Source organism: Trichechus manatus, unplaced genomic scaffold (genome assembly GCF_000243295.1).
Source record: "Trichechus manatus latirostris isolate Lorelei unplaced genomic scaffold, TriManLat1.0 scaffold00190, whole genome shotgun sequence".
In the NCBI taxonomy this organism is placed as follows: domain Eukaryota; kingdom Metazoa; phylum Chordata; class Mammalia; order Sirenia; family Trichechidae; genus Trichechus; species Trichechus manatus.
Window position 1 is genome coordinate 4151324 of NW_004444126.1, and position 24237 is coordinate 4175560.

General features: G+C 39.8%; 1 protein-coding gene across 4 annotated transcripts in view; it reads right to left on the reverse strand.

The window, feature by feature from the left end:
- Window positions 1-24237, reverse strand: part of GRK3 (G protein-coupled receptor kinase 3) — a 150517-nt gene that overhangs the window by 58736 nt on the left and 67544 nt on the right. For all 4 annotated transcript variants that reach the window (XM_004387627.2, XM_023741796.1, XM_023741795.1 and 1 more), the window contains 5 exons: window positions 12634-12735; window positions 10531-10605; window positions 5718-5779; window positions 3879-3930; window positions 1614-1705 (listed from right to left, as the gene is read on the reverse strand). In XM_004387627.2, the coding sequence (XP_004387684.1) occupies window positions 1614-1705; window positions 3879-3930; window positions 5718-5779; window positions 10531-10605; window positions 12634-12735 (383 nt within the window). The remainder of the gene's footprint in view (window positions 1-1613; window positions 1706-3878; window positions 3931-5717; window positions 5780-10530; window positions 10606-12633; window positions 12736-24237) is intronic.

Genomic DNA, 24237 nt, shown 5'->3' on the forward strand with positions numbered 1-24237 from the left:
TGACAACCCCCACGTGGGTCAGAGTAGAACTGTACTCCACAGGGTTTTCAATGGCTGATTTTTTGGAAGTAGCTCTCCAGGTCTCTCTTCTGTGGTGCCTCTAGGTGGACTCGAACTGTCAACTTTTCAATTAGCAGCCAAGCACGTTAACCATTTGCATCGCCTGGGGACTGGGCATAAATTAGTGAAGGTAAATTCAAGCCCCAAATCATAGAGAACATGCCAACTAGTGGACCTGTCTAAAAATGGGATAGAATACTTGGCAAAGTACTAAACACCCAGTACCAGGAAGGGTCAGAGTAGAGGCTGTGTGACAACCAATATGTGATGCTGGGGCAGCAGGGGGAGGCAGGCACTAAATCAGGTGACTTCAAATATCCCTTCTTACACTGACTCAATTATTTTATAAACCAAGCTTCACATACCATTCCAACTTGCCCATTGCTCTAACATGGTTGTCAGGTGCCACTGAGTTGATTCTGATTCATAGCGACCCCAAGTCAAAGAGCAGAACTGGCCCATAGGGTTTTCTAGGCTGTAATCTTAATGACAGCAAACAGCCAGGTCTTTTGTCAGCAGAGCCACTGGGTGCGTTCGAACTGCCAACCTTCTAGTTAGCAGCTGAGTGCTTAACCGTTGCGCCCCCAGTGCTCTAACAGGCTTGTCACTAAATCAAACTTGTAGTTTTGGGTCTACCAGATCATATTTTTCCATATTCTCTTGGTCACTTAAACTGCTTCTTAAAAAAAAAAAACCCACAGACCTAAAAACTAAACCATTCACTTTCAGGGGAACTTTTGTACCTGGCTCACATCGACCTCCCAGAACAAAAGTTACTGAGAAGCGTAATCAAGCCTCGTGATCATCGTCAGCCTAGCTTCCCAATCTACTGATCTATGGAGCTGACATCTCCTGAAATGCTGTGTCAACTAGAACTGCATACACTAAGTCATGTTTGACTTAATGAAGAGTGGCAGGGCATTCATTAGAAGAGAATCACTGTCTTCTGCAAAGCAAAAGATTCATTTGTAGTGCGACTGCATGGGAGGCCATATGGAACGTTCCCTAGGTTGTCAGGAATCGCTTCTTGTTCATCTCAGAATCCCTGGAGGCTGACGCACAGCCTGACACATGATGGGCATTCAATGTCTGTTTATTGTTTTTCTTCTCATTTAGTCCCAAAATGTAGAGGTTCCAGCTTATTGTTCTCATTTACCACACTGAATAAAATCAAAAAAAAAAAACAACCACAACAGCTGCCGTCGAGCTGACTCCAACTCATGGCGACCCCATGTGCGTCAGAGTAGGACTGTGCTCCACAGGGTTTTCAATGGCTGTGATTTTTCGGAAGTACATCACCAGGCCCTTCTTCTGAGGTGTCTCTGGGTGGGTTCAAACTGCCAATCTTTCAGTTAGTAGCCCAGTGCTTAATCGTTTGCACCACTCAGGGCCTCCCTTAACAAAACACACCCTCCTATTTCTTTCTGAGGTAAATTACTTCAAGAGCGAGATCACAGGCTTCCATATGTCTACGGAGGGATTTTCTTTTGATGCAAACCTAAAATTCTCTTCATATTTCCAGTAAAAAAAAAAAATCAGTATAGAAAGCTTACATTTTTCCAGTGTCTGCTTTCCTGCAACCATATACTTCACCAAATCCTCCTCGTCCAATAATCCTATGTACACTGAAATCATTCATGGTCAACTGTGAATTCAAAATGCAAAAGGAAAAGGTAAAACCTCATTAAGTTACATTTTTAGAGGATTTTTTTTCATGCAAAATATGTAGTTATTAAAATAGCAACTGAGGTAGGGATCTGCCCTCCCCATGAATCTTATGGAAGCAGACTGCCACATCTTTCTCCTGCGCAGAGGCTGGTGGGTTCAAACTGCTAACCTTTCAGTTAGCAGCTAAGTACTTTAACCACTGCACCACCAGGGCTCATTCATGACTCATTACTCAAGCTGAAAGACTGGATGCACAAGGATGGCAGGACTTTCTATTATCTTCTTCTGCTCTACCTCCAAGGTAAATGAGCAGAGGTGGATTATCCAACAGGCAAGGTACGCACAGTTTACCTTGCTTACCAGATCATCTGTAGGGAATAATTCCATACTTTTTCACCACATCAAAGATTTTGCTTCTAGGTACGGCTAGCATCTGTCTCTCTCCCACCCCCACAGCATCTTCCTACAGAATTAAAGCCTGTCTTCAAATTTATAATCCCTGACAGTAAAGGATTACCCAGTAAACAAGGTAAGCGCAGGCTTACTTGTGTTTACTTACTAATCCGTAGTGAACAATTTCACATGTTGTGGCGAAAAATGTGTAATTTTTCACTACAGATTAGTAAGTAAGCACAAGTAAGCCCATGCTTACCTTGCTTATTGGGTAATCCGCCTCTGTAAATAGGGCATCAAATGGAGGCAAATGGGAGGAGGACAGAGTGGGAACCAAGTGAGATTGTTTTTTGAGCCTCAGAAAGCTAAGATTACTTGATGCAGACCTGGAAGAGAAGCAAGTGAGAAATTTCTAATCAAAAATGAAAAGCAGCCTCAGCTACTCTGAAGCCTACAGCTTGGGAACAAGCCAACAGTTCCAGAAACTGTCATGGTACAAAATATGAATCTATGTCCAGGGCATCTATGTTTGCACAATGAGGGCCATACGGTCAGGCACCTGGGCAGATGCTGGCCATGTGAACTTTTCATCCATAACATTAGTGGATGGAGAGGGCTCATGCTGGCCATGTGAGCATGAAGCAAGAGTAAATGTAAGCAAAGCATATAAAGAGGCTTTATTCCTAAGCATTTTCCTTTTGTCAATATCTTAGTAATGTTCCCGTTTCATAAGTCATTTTAATAGCATTAAACGTTAGAGGCAGAGAGTGAATCCCACGTACATGGTAAGAGGACATTGGACCATAGCAAATGCTTGTTACATATTTGACGTATCCTGGTGAATTAAGGGCCAGAATTTTTAGGGATTCCCACCCCCAGACAGCCCTTGAAATGTCATGTCCACAGCCAGGTAGCGGGCACTGGGTCCACAGGCTTCACTCTTGATGCCCAGAGTCACCAGAAAGTGAGACCTCATACAGAAGCATGAGAAAGACCCCGAACAGACACGAAGAACTTTTTTAAACGTGTGCTATTGCCTCTTGTTTCTTCTACATCCTGCCAGGAAATACGATGAGAAAAGGAGGTAAAAAGACTCCTCTTCCAACAGGAGCGTTCAAGTAAAAGGCTTAAAAAAAAAAAGTCTGGTTGATTATTTCTTTTGTACAGCTGCAACCTGGGTGAAGGGAAAATGTGGAAGAGAAGGTTCTACAGTCTGTACAAAGAAATGTGACCTCTAAATAAAGATTATGCCCTTGAAGGACTGACAGTTCAAGCTAAAAGGATGTTAGGTGGTAGCCTGTATGTGAGGATTGCTTTTTTCATTCTCAAAATAATATAAAAGAAGATGAAACTTTGTCTGGTAAGAGATGGCATCATTTTTATTACATGACTTCCATCTAACAATAAGAAAAAGAACTTTACCAGGATGGTCAAAGACAAGAACGTACAGGAGTCATATTAAGTAGAAGACTTATATTTTTACTATTTCTGTTAAAGGATCAATTACTGCTTAAAATGTCCTTTCTTAAATAAATAAACACATTCCTATATGAATATGACAAAAGAGAATTAAAAGTCAAGTGGTTTATACTTGGGTATGGAAGAATGGAATTTTAATGCACACGGCTGTACAGAGGACATCTGTTTCGGCACTGTACTATCCCTCGGGACCACTCGCCAGAATAAAGTATTTTCTCACGAGGTTAAGCCAGAGGAAGTTTTTATTTAAAAACAACAAAAAAAAAGATGATACTTACATGGATATTTAGTTCTACATTCTTCCACTGACAAAATCTAGTGAACTTGTCACTAAAAAAGAATATAAAAAATTATTGTAAACATCAAATTAACTGGACTTACAGAGTAACATTATAAGACAAACTAGAACTGTGCTACTTGTATTGACTCTCAAATAGATTAAGTCTTCTTTAAACAGTTTTCAAAAGCCATTCATCAGTATTCGTGGCTTTATTTTATGACTCACATGAAAGATTTCCTGTTAGTCCTTTAATTGTCATATGCTATGGTCACATTTTATCTGAGCCAGGACTGTCTCACAGAAAGATAACAAGAACCACGTATGTAATTTAATTTTAATAATATATTTTATTTAACCCAATATATAAAAAAATTATCATGTCAATATGCAGTCAATATAAAACTACTAATGACATAGTCAACATTCTTGTTTTTATATTAAGTCTCTGAAATCCAGTGTGTATTGTGCACTTACAGCAAACATCTCAATTTGGGCTAGTGACATTTCAAGTGCTCAACAGCTACATGTGGCTTGTTGTTGTTGTTAATTGCCATCGAGTAGATTCTGACTCATGGTGACCCCATGTGTCAGAGTAGAATTGTGCTCCATAGGGTTTTCAAGGCTGTGACCTTTCACATGGAGATCACCAGGGCTTTCTTCTGAGGCGCCTCTGGGTGGACTTGAACCTCCAACCTTTCCATTAGCATCCAAGCGCGTTAACCATTTGCACCACCCAGGACTCCTCCCTCAGGATCACACAAGAGCTAGGTTGGCCCAATATTTGGGAAAGGGAATATTTTAGATACAACAGCAGTGGCAACCACCCAGGCCTCAGCTCAGCTGTAACTCAGCCCTGAACCAGCAGCAGAGCCCCTCGGTTTGAGTCTGCTGCTTTTTGGCAGTGTTTCTGCTACTACTCAGAAGAGTGTAATCGTTTATATGAATAATAGTTTCCCGAAGTACTGACTCTACTCCAGGATAAAATTATCTCTTGAACTCTAGTAGAATCACAATGTAACTTTTTTTTTAATTACTTTGGTTCTGTGAAGATGTGGAGAAGAAAACTGCGGTAAAGAGGTTTTTGTTCTTAAAGGCAATTACTAAGCAGCTGCATGCTGCTCCCGCAATGAGACACAATCATTGTGCCATTTGTCTAGAAATTAGCCGCATTTATGGAGAAAGGGACAGTCAGTGTGAATGCAGATTCCATTGTAGAAAGCCCAGTTCCAATGATACATTATCACAGAGGCAGCTCTCAAAATATTGATGAATTGACTGCTAGGTGCCTGAAAAGCTTATTAGCTGATCGTAAGCATTACTGAGAAATTTCAGAATTTAATATGACAAACATGCTCTATACTTTCAGTAGCCCAAAGGGACATATTTTCTAGGTGTATTAATGATATATATGACTACAAAACGACATTGGCCTAAGCCCTTAAATTCTATTACTACATAAAAAATCAAATACAGGCTTGTTCCACTTTGGAGGCTATGATTTCAAAATCTAAACAAATAGATCAGGTAAGTTATAGACTCATGTTTTCATTAGAAAAGGCCTCCCAACAGATATTTTAATTCGGAGATTCTCTAGACTATTTACATTGTAGACCATTTTAAAGCTAAAGAACTAAAGGTCACGGAGACATTAAGATATGCAAACCCTAAAGTTACAAAGTATTGAGGAAATAGTCCAACACAAAGCCTGGCTCATAGTATATAGTCATTAAATGTTTGCTGAGTGAATAAATTAACATGTTTTAAGCACAACATTTGTTGAGTAAAATGAGGTACATACATCTTCACAGTATAAGATTTTACATATAAAGTTTCATACCTTTCCATAAATTTTTGAAAAATGTTGCCTCGAAGACTTTCACAGATTTCTTCTATATATGGCTAGAAGGTTGGGGGTTAGAAATTCCACAACATATAAACAGGAACGCATAAAAGTGAAAATAACAAACCAACGAGAGGGTCAAACTAGATGAGGCAGCCAATCATGCACTCCCAGAGCATCTTTTTCCCTCCTGGCACTTGTCACAATTGTCACGAATGGATTGATCATCACAATTATCTGTTTAATGGTTTTCTAACACTTGACTGTACATTCCATGAAGACAAGGGTGGATCTACCTTGTTTGCCACTGGATCCCTACTGCCCAGCACAGCTCCTGACAAGGCACAGACACTTCTTAAATGATCACGGCTGGCCACATGAGCGTGTGACCTGTGAAGTTCCACAGGGCCCACCCTTAGAGAAGTCCACTGCTTGGCTTAATGCTCTACTGTTGCAGTCTTGAAATTCTTAATAATTTTTGAATGAGGGCCCCACTTTTTCATTTAATACTGGGCCCTGCAAATTATATTGATCAATCTTGTAAATGACTAAAAGCACTTATAATCAGCATTAATGTTGAGTTTTAAAACCTAAAAGCTAATGGACCCATGGAGTAAAATTTTTTAAATTAGGTATTTCATTTATTGATTTTTTATTTCTCCGAATCCTAGAGCTAAAGGAACCACAGGGAACATGGATGTGACCTCCTCAATGTGCACATAAGGAGCTGGGGGCATTGTGGGAGGCACTCGCCTGAGGATTCTGGACAACGCAGTGAAGCCAGGCTTAAAGCTAAGTTTCCTGGTTTACTTGCACAAACCTCATGGAGAACAACTGCAATCTAACTCAAATTTCATGTCACTTTACTCATTACTGAATAAGCAGCATAAATTTTACTTTTCCATGTGATGAGTTTTAAATCAAGAATGATAAAAAATATAAAATGCCAACATTTCACAGTTCAGCCTAAGTTCAGTTAGATAGTTCTGGAAAATATCTTGATACTCTAAACTTGTTGAATGTTGCAAATTTAACCTTTTCTGTATCTTCACAGATCATCCCAAAAGCTTGCAAAAAGAAAATTCCAGATCACAGAATGATCCAAACGAAGTGACAAGAGTAGGAAGTTTGCAGAAAGCCAGTCACCAAACAGATGCTGCGAGGTAACCACAGCTCTTCTGGGAGCAGAAAGGACATGTGCCTGACCATCAGGAGACTTCGGGCTAAGCCAGGGCATCACTGTCCTGGGCAAGGCACTGGGACGAGTCACTAGAACCATCTGGACTTTATTCTCTCACCAATAAAAGGTGAAGCTGAAACATCTCTCTGAAGTTCTTTCCAGCTCTGAAATGCTATGATTTCACGGCTGTAAGGTTCCAACTACATATAATATCTACCCTAGCCAAGTCCTCTAGATGCTGAAGACCAAGGGCTACAAGTCCCAAGAGGTTCAATAAACCTCAAAAGACAAAACACATGAAGTGTTCAAGAATCTATGAAAAAGCTAAATTTCTACATCACAGATTTTCTAATTACAAAGACTATCATTTTAATTAATATTTCTATTCTATCAAACATCCTACACATTCTGCTAATAAAATAAAAAGTAAAATCAAAAGTTGCTAGAAATTCTTATGATTGCATATAATATTTAAAACAAAAACCAAAAAAACCCATTGCCATCGAGTCAATTCCGACTCACAGCGACCCTATAGGACAGAGTAGAACTGCTCCAAGGTTGTAATCTTTATGGAAGCAGACTGCCACATCTTTCTCCTGCGGAGTGGCTGGTGGGATTGAATCGCTGACCTTTTGGTTAGCAGCTGAGGGCTTTAACCAATGTGCCACCAGGGCTCTTTGCATATTACATACACCATATTACCACTTTACAACAGAAAGAACCACAAAATATGCCGGGTAAGCAACACAAAGGCCAGAGTTCAACAGGGGGATCATGAGCAAATACTCAGATTTTCTGTAGCCCTGGTTCCCTTTATCTATAAAATGGAATAATCGTATCTACTTTGCAAGGCTGTCATGAGAATTTAATAATGTCCAGAGCCGAGTACAACGCCTGGCACATTTCAGGCACCCAAACAAGAGCCAGCTTCCCCCAGCCCCCACCACCAAATATGCCCATAAAGTTACTTATTTCTAAAGTCAATTTTACAATTCTCTTAAAAACAAAAATTAATAAAAAGCATTTTGCATTTATTTTCAGAGTATTTTTGTTTCACTATCTTCTCTTTCAGAAGCAATTTCAACTCAAAGAACTTCAACAGACTTTATGGTTAGCATAACTCTTTATGCTAACTCAACATTAACGCTGATTATAAGTGCTTTTAGAATATTCAGAACTTCTATTTATATTAACTGCTACCTTCTGATGGTACATGCTATGCTGAATTGCACTAATATACTCCTTACTTTAATCCTTCACCTTTGAAATAAGAATACCACGTGTTTATTTTTTTAATGAGCAAAACAATTCAGTGTTTGTTTTTAAAAGATACACTGAAGGGATAATTCCTAAATTGATTGCCCCTTGAAGGCAAGAAAAAAATCTTGGAGATCTTTGTATCTCAACCTGGAATCGTTTTTTCTTTTGTTTTATTTTTAATGTCATTTGTGCTACAGAAAAAGCTAAAATCAGAGTTGTGAAATTAATGTATTATGAGATATAGTTTAGCAATGTTAAATGTAATTGACTATTAGGTTATCTATACACCAGGTCAAAGTCAGTTGAAAACTGAAATTCTAACACTAAAGTATCATGTTATTGGGTGCCGTCAAGTCGATTTTTGACTCATAGCAATCCCATGTGACAGAGTAGGACTGCCCCATAGGGTTTCCTAGGCTGTAGTCTTTACAGCAAGGAGCTTTGTGGCAAAACAGTTAAGCGCTCAGCTGCTAACTGAAAGGTTGGTGGTTTGAGCCCACCAATGGCTCTGTGGGAGACCTGGTCATCTGTTCCCGTAAAGATTACAGCCCAGAAAACCCAATGGGGCAGTTCTACTCTGTCATATGGGGCCACTATGAGTCAGAATCGACTCAATGGCACCTAACAACAACAATCTTTATGGAAACAGATTGCCAGATCTTTCTCCCATGGAGCCACTGGGTCGGTTTGAATAACCAATCTTTTCTTTAGCAGCCCAGGGCTTAACCGTTGCATCACCATAGAGACAACAAAAAGGAGATATTCGTGTTGTACTTTTTGACTGTAAAGCATTTGATCATAGCTCAAGTTTATGGAGCATAAACTTGTGTGAACCTTCTCGCTGAATCCTGAAAAGCCCTGTGACTGAGGGCCTATATCTACTCCATTTCACAAAGGAGGAAACTGCAGTAAAGCAGAGGCGCAGGAGCTTGCCCAGGGTCACCACCTAGGAAGTGGTAGACCTGGGATTTAAACCTAAGCCATTGCATTTCCCCGAGCCCAAGCTTACTGACCACCTATAGAGGCAGGTCTTACATTTTAAGAAAAGTCTACCTGGTTGTTCTGGCATAAAGGTAACACTCAAGTTATTACTAGGTTCATATGCTCTAAAAACTAAATTAGTATTTGCTCTATACCCGAAAAAAGAAAAATCCACTGCTGTGGAGTCAATTCCAACTCACAGTGACTCCACAGGATTTCCAAGGCTATAAATCTCTACAGAAGCAGACTGCCACATCTTTCTCCTGAGGAGCCGCTGGTGGTTTCAAACCACCGACCTTTTGGTTAGTGGTCGAGCGCTTTAACCACTGCACCACCAGGACTCCTTATTTGCTCTCTAGAATAATCAAATTCATTTTTCATAAATAAATAAATACTATCATAAGAGGATAAAGTAAAAATCAACTTAGCTTACTGTGAATAAATCAAATGATTGAATAAACCAAGGAAAGGACAGATTAATTATTTTCATTTATAAAAACCATTACATTACTTAATGGTAATCTTTCATGTTGTTCATAATTCCTAGAAACTATAAAAGGTACATTATCCCGCTGGGAATTTGGACTGCATCCTCACAAGCCACTGCCATGGCTATAGAAAACACACAGATGAAATAACTTTTGGGAGGAGTAGAAACGATTAATACTAAAGAACATTAAAAACACAAAGCCTACCAATTGCAAATTTAGTTTTTCAAGCCTTATAATTTAAATCTATATAACTATGTTGTATTCAAGGTACAAACAGCCAAGCTAAAATCCAATTCCTCAGCCAGGACTCCAGGGCATTCAAACATTCTCTCTTGATTCTTAAAAACAAACCTTATTTCAGCCAAAGGATAATCACTGAGAGTATCACTACCTCTGGCTTTAGAAAACTAACAAATAAATACATAAAACACCAGCTGAAGTAGGAAAATAACTAGCTGAATGCCTAAAAGGCCATACTGACCAAAACGATGCTCTACTAGCAAACATGGGTGAACAGTATAAGTCACCATCACCACAAACAACCTGTTACTTCTTCTCTTGCAAATCTTGTAAAGTCCCTGCTCATCACAGGTACCCAGAATGTCAAATTATATCACCTGCAGATAGAAAACGCTTTCTTCCTCTATTTCTTATCTTGATTGATTGACAGAAAATAATACTCTAGAAACTCTAGTGATCTTTTCCAGGAAAACTTTTAGTATGGATGTTTGTCATATGCATGAATTTCAATTAGAAGTCCAACTGTTCCAGAAAAACCTTTGGAATACAGTCTTATAAACCAATTCGTCTATCACATTCACATATCCAAAAAGAGGGTCCCTAAGGTCAACCATTATGCAAACTACATTTTATTTATTTTGAAATAACTTTATCTTACCTGAAAAAGAGTTGGTGGAACTTGTTTCTTGGCTAGATGGGTTTGTACATGGTCTACAGCTTGCTTTGAGAATGGCTTTTAAGAATCAAAAACAGTATTTTTTTCACAAAAAGATGACAATAAAACTAAACAAACCTTTCCACACTGTCCAATAGATAATTAACACAACATTTACTAAACAGTATCTATGGGAATTACAGTAACATGAATTCTTTAAAAATCTGTTGGATATTCACAGGCAATCCAAACAAAATTTACAGGCTTCTAGAGTCTGAGATAACAGGCCCAGAAGGATGATGAGCAAGGGTGTAGGTGGTGGACAGATTTAATCCCACAAGATTACTACAACAATGAAGTGTAAAAAATCTTCTTGTTACTATGTGCCATCGAGTCAATTTTTAATTCATAGCGACCCCATGTGACAGAGTAGAACTGTCCCATATGGTTTTCTAGGTGGCAATCTTTACGGAAGCAGATCACCAAGTCTTTCTCCCGCGGAGCTGCCGTGCAGTTCAAACTGCCAACCTTTTGGTTACTAACCAAGCACTTAACCATTGTACTACCAGGGCTACTTGTAAAAAACATTACTTTCACCTTATTAAATGCATGCGTCCCTCAATTAGCTGATAACAGGACCCAAAAAATGTAAAATTTCTACTGTGTAAGAGAAAATGAACGTAAGAAAATATATCTAAGAATGAAAAGCTAGGACTGCAAAGCCAAGCCAGAGTGGTGAAGGGTCTATCTAGGTTAGGCAAAGTCTTGCTGTAACCAGAACAGAGGGGAACTGGTTCTAGAAGAAGAACGGCACTTCTACTAACAAGAATTACAAACTGTATCTTCCCCCAAAAAATTTCAGATGTACAAGAAGAAGAAAGGCTGAAAAACCATACCACACTGCAAAAAACTCTTTAAATTACTGAGCTGGGTGAAAATCAAGTTTACAGAGGCTTCCCCATCAAACATCTAGTATTCTCCAAGGGTTTAGCCAGTCCCCAATAAGGCAGCAAGGTACAGAGCATCAATGATTAGCTCTAGCTCAGAAATTTTTTCCACTACAAGTGAGGTGGGACCAAAGAACAACAAAACAAAGTGTGCTATGAGACGTCTTTGTTAGCCACTGTTATTCAATGCCAGTAAGAACTGTATAAACAACACAAGACAATGAAAATGTGAACATGGACTAGAGTGTTGTTCACATGCCATAACAAATGATTTCTTCCAGCCTTGGAACTCCTAGTTTACAGAACCACTAAAATATATCATTATTATGGCCAGGAGTATCCTAAAGAACTTTCTGTGATGATGCAAACATTCTGTATCTGGGCTGTCCAATACAGGAGCCATTAGCCACATGTGGTTATTGAGCACTTGAAATGTGACTCACAAGGAACTGAGGAACTAAAATTTTAATTCCATTTAATTTTTTAAAATTAAACTTTAATTTAAATAGCCACATATATTGGACAGTGCAGGTCTGAAGAGTTAGGCTACTCGTCTGGAAAACCATCTTAACACAGAGACATCACATGGTAAATTTTCATCACTAATTATCTACTCACTCCTGATGGTATAATTTCCTAGGAATCTAGTTTAACTTAATGATTGAATGTTTATCTGATTTACAAGGAAAAAATTGTATCAAGTATCCTAGTTAACTATCAGTGAACAAAACTAACACAATAATTACCATCCTTATCAATTCAAAGAAGCCATTTAAGATTTATATTTAGCAATATTTGATTAGTCTCATTATTTAAGTACAGGTAAATGAGAGGGAAAAAAAAGCTTAATTTCCTTTACAAATAGTCTATAATTGAGACTAACCTTTTCTTCAATTGATATAAATTAGCTATTTTATTTCATCAGTTTTTGTAATGAAAGTATAAGCTAAGTATAAGCAAACTCAGAGTATATGAAGCAACAGACACTGTGTCACTGTTATCAGGAAACAAATGACAAAACAGAAGAAATGGGTTCCATCCTGGAGAAGTATTTTTTACATCTTTAAATACCCACCTACTATTTTATTTTCATTCTGGAAATATTTAAAGTTATCTCACTGATTGGTACTAAAGTAACAGAACAAAAAGAAATACTTACATGCGAACAAGATAGGAGCTCCTTCATGATATAGGTGTCATAAATTTGTCGACTTCTACAAAGACGATCTTCCTCGTTGTCAAGCTTTTCATATTCTTTTATCTGTATTTTTTGAAGTTATCAAGGTTAGCTAAGTCTACTACTGAATTTGCTTTGTCAGAAGATATTACTCGCCCAGGCAGAAACCACCTCCACATGAGAGAAAGCAAATTACGGAACAAGCTATTCCACAGGAAACAACTACGTCTAACGTTGAAATAATGAAGTTGAATCATTTAGATTCAACTAGAAACATACACGTGGATTTTTTCCTATGATGCACCTCATTGCTTAAATGCAGAAACACAATATCAGGAAACAGATACTGCCAGGATTGTTAATTACCTTACAATATATAAGCCATGAACCACTCGTCTTTGCCAATTCTCCTCTCCAAACAACACGTAATTTAAATTTGGCTTTAATTCAATTCTAAGAGTTATGATGGAGACTGTCCTCATTCAGCTACAATGCCACAAAATTAACAGGAGGGGAAAAAATACTGTCAGGATTCCTGCAGAGAGGTTTTTTTAAATCTACTAAAGCAAATAAGTATTTTTGAAAAGGAATTAATCCATAAATAAGAATACTGGTTTTTCAAGTTGGAACTTGATCTGCCCTATAAAAATATTAACAGAAAGGTTACTTGAAATGGTATATTTTGCTACATATACGGGAGGTAACCTGACTGCTGTTGACGCAGGCCAAATAATTACAATCTGCTTTAGAAGTATTTGCCTTATGTGGAAATGATCACAATTGCTTTATAACCTGGTAACAGAAAGTCCTAGGTCAGAGAATTGCTTCCATTTATTTACCGAAATACCTTTAATCCAAAGGGCAAGAAGGGAATAACAACACAAATTAAATATGGAGCTAACAGAGCTAATAGGAGGGGCCCCTGAGTGGTGCAAACACTTAAATATTCAACTTCCACCCAAAAGGTTGGCGGTTCAAACCCACCCGGAGGCATCTCGGAAGACAGGCCTGGCAGTCTGCTTCCAAAAGGTCACAGCCTTGAAGACCCTATGGAGCACAGTTCTACTCTGCACCCATGGGGTCATCATGACTTGGAACTGACTCAAGGACTCAAGCGCAACTAACAGCAACAACAACAGAGCTAACAGGAAGACTGTAGCAAAGATTTTCAACACAATGACTGAATAAAATGTATCACTGATTTTTGGAAAAAATATTTCTAAACAAACTAGAACCAAACCAGTTGTCACCCAGGGGATTCTGACTCATGATGACCCTATGTGTGTCAGGGTAGGGTTTTCAACGGCTAGTTTTTCAGAAGTAGATCTCTAGGCGTCTATTCCGAGGTGCCTCTAGGTGGGCTGAAACCGACAACCCCTCAGTTAGCAGCCAAGCACGTTAATCATTTGCACCACCCAGGGACTCCATGTTTCCAATCGATAACTACTTACTATCCTGACTTTGATAATACCTGAGTGTTCTTTATTCTGGTATGATAAAAGGCAGAGCTAACTACTCCGATGGGACAGAGTATAAATTGAATGGAAACGAAAATGACCTTTTTCCTTTATAGTCTGGGTTCGACAGTTTTGAAATAAAAATCAGTAAATCCTATAAGAATTTCTGATAAAGATAAGAGCACGTAGGAGCAGGGGTAATGGGGTGTGTCCAATCGGAAAGCTAGCTAGTTCATGCACTGAGAGAAATTATTGGGATCATCTCAGTTGTCCCGGAAGAACATCAGTGTTTCACTGTGGTGGCTGAAATTCACACTTCTGTTGACTGCCAGTCTTAGAATGGGCTTTTCTTGAACAGACAACAAACCTGACATAAAGGTAGGCTGACTGGGTAGGCTGATACTCAGTCTAAGAGGAAAGACTGCTTTAATGAAGAATCTGTCTAGAAGTGTTGGCCTAACCAAAGGATCTGTGAATAACCATCCTAAGTTAATGTAGGAAAACAAATTTAAAGAGTTCAGACACCATACTGAATGCAAATATTGTAGCTGCAAAGGAACAGAAGCAAGACACCAAAATCCAAAGTAGAGTCAGAAAAGTGAGAAAAATGTTTGGGGCTTGGTTGATTCATTTGTTATGTTTTGTTCTAGGCAGGTCAAAGGTGAATGCCAGAAGACTGGAATAAAACAAGGAGATGGTTAATAAACCAAAGGTAAAGGATTGTTCCTTGACATCTGAACAACTTCACGCAAAAATTAGCCCTCATGGAATCATTGCCCTTGAAAACAAGTGTGATGAGATGTAAGTCTACGTTCCGGGAGGCCTATGACAATCATAGTAGACAAAGCAAACTGACACCTAGTTAAGCAAATGCTGATTCTATGAAAGTTCCCATGAACTGTCAGTATCTACTATACAAAAAATTCTAGTTTTTGGGCAAATGATACTCTCAATAGCAACACTGGCCTTACTAAGAGCCTTGAGGTTTATTAACTCCAAAACTTGGCCAACAGAAGAAGTATCTGTGGCTGTAATTCAGAATTCATTTTCTGTTATCAGCAACATGCAGTCAATCATCAATCAGCTCTACAAGGGATGTCCTGATCACAGTATCTTGTTGTGTTATTGTGTGTTGTGTTACTGTGTGCTGCTGAGTTAATTCCTACTCAGAGATCCCATGTGACAGAGTAGAACTGCCCCACAGGGTTTCCCAGGCTATAATCTTTACAGGAGCAGATCTCCAGGTCTTTTCTCCCATGGAGCTGCTGGTGGGTTCGAGCCCCCAACCTTTCAGTTAGCAGCTAAGCAATTTAACCATTGCTCCACCAGGGCTTCTTTATCACAGTATACACATAGCAATTGCTGCCTTTGACTCTGGCAGTTAGGTTGCCAGGTAGCTTTGAGCAGGAAGAGGTCTGAGTTCAAAGTGAAAAGCCTTCCCTACAGCAGGATGGAAACATTTCCCTCAAGAATAAATATTCACTGACCATGCAGCCCCTTTCTGCTTTGGTACTTCCAAAGCTGAGAAATGAACATGTCGCCTAAATTATCAGAGCTCTAAAGAGCAAGCCGTCTTGGTCTCCGCTTTCTTGTCTCCCATCTGGAAGATGGTCTCATAAAGTCACTAACGGCTTCCACTTTGTCCAACCTGTCATGGATTCAATTATGACCCCCAAAAAATGTGTGTGTCAATTTGGCTGGGCCAAGATTCAAAGTATTGTGTGGTTGTCCTCTATTTTGTGATTGTAATTTTATGTTAAAGAGGATTAGGGTCACATCCCCGATCCAATGTAAAGGGAGTTTTCCTAGGGTGTGGCCTGCACCACCTTATATTTTACAAGAGATAAAAGGAAAGGGAAGCAAGCAGAGAGTTGGGGACCTCATACCACCAAGAAAGCAGTGCCGGGAGCAGAGCGCGTCCTTTGGACCTGGGATCGCTGCATGGAGAAGCTCCTAGTCCAGGGCAAGACTGTTGAGAAGGCCGACAGAGAGAGAAACCCTTCTCCTGGAGCTGATGCCCTGAATTGGTATTTCTAGCCTACTAGACTATGAGAAAATAAATTTGTCTTTGTTAAAGCCATCCACTTGCAGTATTTCTGTTATAGCAGCCCTAGATGACCTAGACACAACTCAACAGTCTCTTTTTTGTCTTTAGCTTCACTGACTCTTCAGCAGCGCTGACCTTAGTTGCCCACTCCTGCCCTCTTTGAAACCTTCTTCTCCGGACCTCTGTGATCTACTTCTCCAGGGTTTTCCACACTCGCTCCTGTCTTTCTCAGTCTCCTTTGGTGGTTCTTCCTCCTCTGCTTGACTTCAAAATACTGAAGTGTCTCAGAGTATGATGGTGGGGCACCCCTGTTTCACTAGCTACATTTTCCTTAGGTAAAGCTATACAGTCCCATGACTTTTAACAATAAGTATATTCCAATGACTAAATCTAGGTCTCTAGAACTCACCTACCCCTCTGAGCTCCAGAGCCTAAATATCCAACTGCCTATTTAAAAAAAGCATCTCAGATTTAACATGTCTAATTAGAACTCTTGAATCTCACCTCCTCTCTACCACAGCAAAACATACTCTTCCTCCAGTCTTCTTTATCACAAAAATGGATAAAAACCATCCTCCCAGTTGCTTAAGTCACAAAATGAATAATCATCATTGATTCTATTCTCTTGCTCATACCCCTGCCACTAGAACTCCCTACATCAAGTTCATTAGTAAATCACGTTGGCTTTCCCTTCAAAATATACCACAAAACAAGGCTCTGCTTCTGATAATAGACTAATTTCCAGTAGAACAACCCTCCTGAGATAACAGCTATAAATTCTGGGCAATACACAAAATACAACTGCATAAAGGCATTGGAAAGTGACCAAAAGTACAGAGATATTGGGGAAGAGACATCAACCAGCAGCTGGAAAGTGAGAGAGGATATCACTGAAAAGAAAGATCCACAGCGGTGGAGATTCAAATTTCTGTATATAAACTTTAAAAAATCTCTGGTGGACGCTTTAATGACACATGAGCATGGAAGACCCCAAGCAGCCCAGCTAAGACTAAAAGCACTGAGCAAGATCTAGCTACTATCGGCTACAGAGAAGACAGAGCTTGGAGTTTGAGTACAGCCATTAACTGCTCAAACAAACAAAACAATATGTCAATCACGATGTCCAGGACACAATATAAAATTATTCTACATATTAATAAACAGGAAAACGTGATCCACACTCAAGGAAAACACCATCAACAAAGACTAACTCAAGATGATCCAGATGATTTTAAGCAGCTATTATAACTATACTCAAGGACACACCAGAAAATATGCATGTAATGAATAAAAAGACAATCTCAGCAGAAAAAAATAGTAACTATAAAAAGAACCAAATGAAAATTTTAGAAAAGAAAAATATATCTGAATTTGAAAAAATTCAATAGATGTATACAACAGCAAAATCAAGTTAACAAAAGAGTCAGTGAATTTGAAGATAGATCCATAGAAATTATCCAATTCGAAGAAGAGAAAGAAGAAAGATTGAGGAGAAAAACATGAACAGAGCATCAGGGGTGTCTTGTGTATCTAGTGCTGCCGTAACAGAAATACCACAAGTGGATGGCTTTAACAAAGAGAAGTTTACTCTCTTACAGTCCAGTAGACTAGAAGTCTGAATTCAGGGCACCGGCTCCAGGGGAAGGCTTTCTCTGTGTGTCAGCTCTGGAGGAAGGTCCTTGTGATGCATCAGTCTTCCCTTGTCTGGAAGCATCTCAGCGCAGCAACCTCAGGTTCAAAGGACACGCTCTGCTCCCGGCACTGCTGTCTTGGTAGTACGAGGTCCCCCTGTCTCTCTGCTAGCTTCTCTCTTTTATATCTCAAAAGAGACTGGCTTAACTCACTAATTAATCTTGTAGATCTCATCAATATAACTGTTGGAGATTCATCTTATTACATCATAATGAAAGAATTTACAACACAAAGGGAAATCACATCAAACAATAAAATGGTGGACAATCACACAATACTGGGAATCATGACCTAGCCAAGCTGACAGATATTTTGGGGGGACATAATTTAATCCATGACAAGGGGTATATATGACAATACCAAAAGGTCAAAAATGCATATAATTGGAGTTCCACAACGAGAGGAAGAGATTGAGGTAGAAAAATATATATATTTTAAGAATTAACGGCCTCAGATTTCCCAGATTTGTTGAAAGACAGAAATTTACAGATTCAAGGAACTCAGCCAACTGCACATAAGATAAATATTTACCTATTCAATTAAACAGCAGAGATCATCAGAATGGGGAGAGGGAGCAAGTAACTTTTATATCTGTCTAAAAGAAACACACTTTACACATAAAAACATGGGTTGAAAGTAGATGGATGGGAAAAGATATATTAATTAAAACAGTAAGCATAAGAAGGCTGAAGTGTCTATATTAATATCCAGTGAAGTCAGTTGCAAGACAAAGAATATTACCAGAGACTCAGAGGGACATTTCATATGGAAAAACATGAAAGTCATAAAGGTGTATGTGCCTAATAACAGAGCTCTTCAAAATACACAGGAAAAAAACTGATAGAATAAAAAGAAGAAATCAACAATTCTATAATAATTGGAGATTTCAGCACCCTTCTCTTAGCAACTGATAGAACAACTAAACATAAAATCAGTAAAGATGTAGAAGATGTATCACATCAAGCATCCTGATCTAACTGATGTTTATTTATAGGCCACCGCATCTAACACTCCTTTGTTTTAAACTTGCCATGGGCTTTACAGTAACATCCAAAACCTGCCTCTCTTTAATCTAATCTTATCTCACCCTATACATACCCCTTATCCACTACAACTATCTTCTTTCAGTTCTTCAAATGCACCAATGTCTTTCCCACCATGTTAGGGACTCTGTTCTAGATGCTTTCCTCCCACCCTGCTCCCATCTTCCAAAGACTAGCCTTCTTGTCAGTCAAGTCTCAGCTTAAATGCCACCCCCTCAGAGAGTCAGGCTTTGACCCATCAATCTCAACTGGCCACATCGTATCACTGTTTTGAGTCACTGCATAGCAGTTATTACTTCCTGATACATTTCCCGTTTATTTATTCTCTGTTTACTGTCTGTTTCTCTCAACCAGAATATAAGTTTGAAGAGAGCAAGGACCTTCTCTATCTTGTTTACCTGAACAATGCCTCAAACAACATTTCTGTTGTCATTGTTGTTAGGTACCATTGGGTCATTGTCAACTCATAGCGATCCCATGTGACAGAGTAGAACTGCCCCATGGAGTTTTCTTGGCTGTAATCTTTACAGGAGCAGATCACTAGGTTCTTCTCCCACAGAGCCACTGGGTGGGTTCCAACTGCCAACCTTTTTGGTTAGCAGCCCAGCACTTAACTGTTGTAGTACCAGGGCTCCTTACACTAAATTTAAAAAAAAAAACCTGTTGCCGTCGAGTTGATTCCGACTTATAGCAACCCTACAGGACAGAGTAGAACTGCCCCGTAGGGTTTCCAAGGATCGGCTGGTAGATTCAAACTGCCGACCTTTTGATGAGCAGCCATAGCTCTTAACCACTGCAGCACCAGGGCTCCAACATCGGTGTTTAATAAATAATTACTGAATGATCTTATATTTATTTTCTTTATTCCATCATTTATTGTTAAACCTACCTATACTATTTGTATTTTTTTAGCTGTCTCAAAATCTATTTGGAACAATTCAGCATATACTAGGCAATAACTACATGCCAGGCACTACTCTGAATGCACTGTATATACTGTATTTTTATGCAAATAATGTGTATTATACTTTTTTTTGCCAACTGCACCCTCCCCCCACAAGGTATTTTTGTAAGCGTGCTATGCTAATTTTTTTACATGTTGCTGTAAAAAAAATTATCATAGTGTGCTTACAAAAATACACTGAGGAGGGAGAGTGCAGTTGGCAAAAAACGTATAACACGGGTTATTTGCATAAAAATACGGTACAACAGCCTTGTGAGACGGGCAGTGTCATTATCTCATTCTCAGCTGAGGAAAGTCAAGTAAAGAGAAGCTAAACTGCTGGACAAGGGGAGTCTGATCCAAACCAAAGCACTTTGGAACTCGTGGTGAAATGAGCTCCTTTACGTAGGCTTTGCCTTGGTTCTTTAAAGCATTCAGCTGCTAATCAAAAGGTTGGCGATTCAAACCCACCAGCCATTTCGCAGGAGAAAGATGTAGCCATTTCGCAGGAGAAAGATGTAGCCATCTGCTTCCATAAGATTTATAGCCTTGGAAACCCTGTGGGCAGTTCTACTCTGTCCTAATAAGGTCATTATGAGTCAGAATCGACTGGAGGGCAATCTTTTTTTTTTTTTTTTTTAGTTTGCCTAAATTGTTTGGAAAAACAGCTTGAGAAATTTTTCGCTTAAGCCCTGAGGAGTTACCTTTGCCTTAGAGTTTTCTACCCCAGAGGATTTGTTACTTTTGTCCAGGTTGATTGACGTTTCCTGGGTAAGCTACAAACAACTTACGGTTTGATACTTTTTGTCTGGCACTGGGCTAGTCTGCCCTATGATTGTTCTATTTTATGCACCTTGCAGGGATTAGTCAATATACTTACGCAAATGAAGCAACTATGCAAATGAAGTATCTGTAGCCTATCTAGAAGAGATCAGTTAGTCTGTAGCCTTGATGGGAGGGCCATGCCCTAAAAGTGACCAGGAGTTTGCTTATATAGGCAGCCAACCCCACAGAGGTTGGCAGACAGAAAGAAGAAAGCAGCAGCAGGACAGAAAAAAGGCGACAAGAGAGAAGAAGCTGAGAGAGGAGGCAAGGAACCTCCTAAAACAGCTGTAACATCAGTCAAGGGCTGTAACACTGAAGACAGCAAGAAGCCCAGAAGGGGCCCTGTGGCAGAGCTGGCGGTGACAGGCCCGGAGGGAGCCCTGCGGCACAGTCAGTGCTGACAGCGGAAACCTGCTGCTAGGAATGCAGCTAAGAGAACTGAACAAAATGGCTACACTGGCTGGGAGCTGCGGCAGTCAGCAGGGGAGAGGCCGAAGTGAGAGATGCCTGTCCTCGGGGGACCAAGATGAGGCCCGTCCTGAGGGGGCTGAGAGGAGGTGTACATGGCTGACAGAAGGGCCTGCTTGCTTGCACGGCTGAGAGGAGCTGAGAGAGCTGTCCTGTACTGGGGAGGGGAAGGGTGTGCTCTCCACTTCAGGGGAGCCTTCCAGACTTTGCCTACATGCTTCCTGATCCTGAGTTGTACCCTCTTACTTCCTTAATAAACCACTTAACTGTAAGTGTGGTCTGCGAGTTCTGTGTGGCCACTGCAACGAATTATCGAACCCGGCAGAGACACAGAGAGGGATGGTTGGTGTCAGAATTGGTAAAAAGGAAGGAGAGCAGACGTATGTCTGACCTCCACCTCACAGCAATTAGCCTTGGGCTGATCTTAATTTGTATTATACCCACTGAAGTTAGACAGGTTCTCACGCTACTGCTGCCACCCTTTTATAGAACTCTTCACTATTCCACCAAGTCATGGTCTTTTCAGTCACCTCATAAACGCATGTAAAAGTTGGACAGTGAAAAATGAAGACAAAGAATTGATGCATTCGAACTGTGGTGTTGGCAAAGAATACTGAATATACCATCGACTGCCAGAATAATCATCAGTCTTCAAAGAAATACAACCAGAATGTTCCTTAGAAGTGAGGATGGTGAGCTTACTTTGGACACATCATCAGGACTAATGGCTGAAAAAGGACATTGTGGTTGGTAAAGCAGAGGGTCGGTAAAAACAAGTGAAACCCTCAATGAGATGGAATGACACAGTAGCCACAACAATGGACTCAGACACAACAGCAATCATGAAGATGGCACACGACCGGGCAACACTGTGTTCTGTTATACATGAGGTCGCCATGAGTCGGGGTCGACTCAATGGCAGCTAACAACAAACCACTATGTTACGCAGCCTCATCTGAACAGTACATCATAGTTTAGAAAGCAATTTTTCAGCCTGACAATTAGCCTGTGAAGTAAGCAGGAGATGATTACTAACTTCATTTTACAGATGAGGTAACTGAAGCTCTGATATTAAGTTTCTCAAGAACAGGACAGTGGCTTTGTTCACATGTGTAAGCTCAGGGTCTGACATAGATGCTTCAGCGTTTGCCGAATGACTTGCTCCATATCCCACAGCAAGTGAGAGGCACAGCTGCACCTAGATCCTTGCGAGGCCTCTGTCTATGAGCCAAACAATGGTCTAGAGGAAAATATCATTTACACCCACATATGCAACAAGCATATGCTAAGTGTTACATGAGCACTGCAGACAATAAACAGTGAAGGAACCAGAGACGTAAGCAATCATGGAAGACTAGGGTAGTTGTACGGGCAGACTTAGAGGACGTAGAAAATGAGTGAGGCTTTAAAAGAAGCTAGGCTTTCAACTAGCTGAGAACGGCAAGCAGCATTCTAGGCTGGGAAAAGGACAAAAGTAAAGTAACGAGAAGTATGGGCTTGGTGGGTTGGGAGAATGCTGGACAGCCACGTTTGGCTAAAGTGGAAGTTCCATGTAAGAAGGTAGTGAAAGGAGATAAGAAAGTAGTGAAAGGTGAGGAGGGAATGGTAAGTAATAACTAATATAGAGATATCTGAATGCCAGGATAAGGAAGGAGGACTTTAACCCACAGGAAGTGAGTAACTGTTAAAAGTTGGGGTACCCAGGAAATTGAAAATATAATGTACAAAATGTATGTTTCAATCATGTTAATCATGTTATATGGATTAGAGTCATAAAACAATAACCAAAAATTAAAGAAGAATCCACTAGACTCACAAAACAAGGTGCCAGAGAAAAATTACAGGTAACCTCAATATCTAAAGAATATCTTAGAGAATTCTGAATCCATTAATACAAGTAATGAAGTTATAAGGGAGAGCCAGTCAACAGTAAAAAGAGGTTGCTGTTAGTTCTACATGTATTGAGTTTGGGGTAAAAGTTGGTGACTCACTAAGAAATGTCCAGTGGGCTGCTCTGACAGGGATCATAATAGAGGGTCCCAGAGAGAGCAGGAGAAAAATGCAGAACAATATTCTAACTCACAAAAAAAGATAAGACTTACTGGCTTGACAGAGACTGGAGAAATCCCAAGAGTATGGGCCCAGACACCCTTTAGCTCAGTAACGAAGTCACTCCTGAGGTTCACCTTTCAGCCAAAGATTACACAGGCCCGTAAAACAAAATGAGACTAAAGGGACACACTAGCCCAGAGGCGAGGACGAGATGGCAGGAGGGGACAGGAAAGCTGGTAATAGGGAACCCAAGGTCGAGCAGGGAGAGTGTTGACATGTCATGGGGCTGTTAACCAATGTCATAAAACAATACGTGTACTAACCGTGAATGAGAAGCTAGTTTGTTCTATAAACCTTCATCAAAAGTATAATTAAAAAAAAGAAAGAAATGCCAAGTGGGATTTGGGGTGGAAGAAGAGGGTCAGAATTGCAGATGTATACGTGAGAGTCATCAGGGTTAAAATAATCACTGAAGCCCCAACGGTGGTTGCTATCTTCAATAAGAGAATACGCAGCAAGAACCAGCTGCTGAGGAGCTTTGGAGGATGCTCCAAAAGGGAGAACCTGCTGAGCCAGATCCATCATGTGCTAAGCCAGAGCAGAGGGGAGAAGGGCCAGGGAGCAAGCTAACAAAGAGAAACACCAATGCTTAAAGTCCAAATGGAAATGCACCAGCAGTATTCTCCACCATCTTCACAATAAGTGCTTAAAAAATAACCCCAAGAGGCTGTTAATCCTTTGTAGATCGCCCATCTGCTTCCATCTAGCAAAAGTATCTTCTAAAGGAGATTTCTCTGTATTTGACAAGGCGACTTAGTACATGCTGAAATTGGAGAGTGGAAGCTTTTAAGAACACAAGAAAGTTCTGTTTTTTTTTTTTTTTTTTTTTTGACAGAACAAACCAGGATACTCATCCAGACAAATGCTTGATCGTGAATCAGACTGAAATGATAATGATACTCCATACTGAGTAAAATCCTTTTAGACTTAGCTTTTTTAAAGAAAAAAAAAAAAGGTGCCATTGAGTCAACTCCAACTCATGGTGACACCGTGTGTATC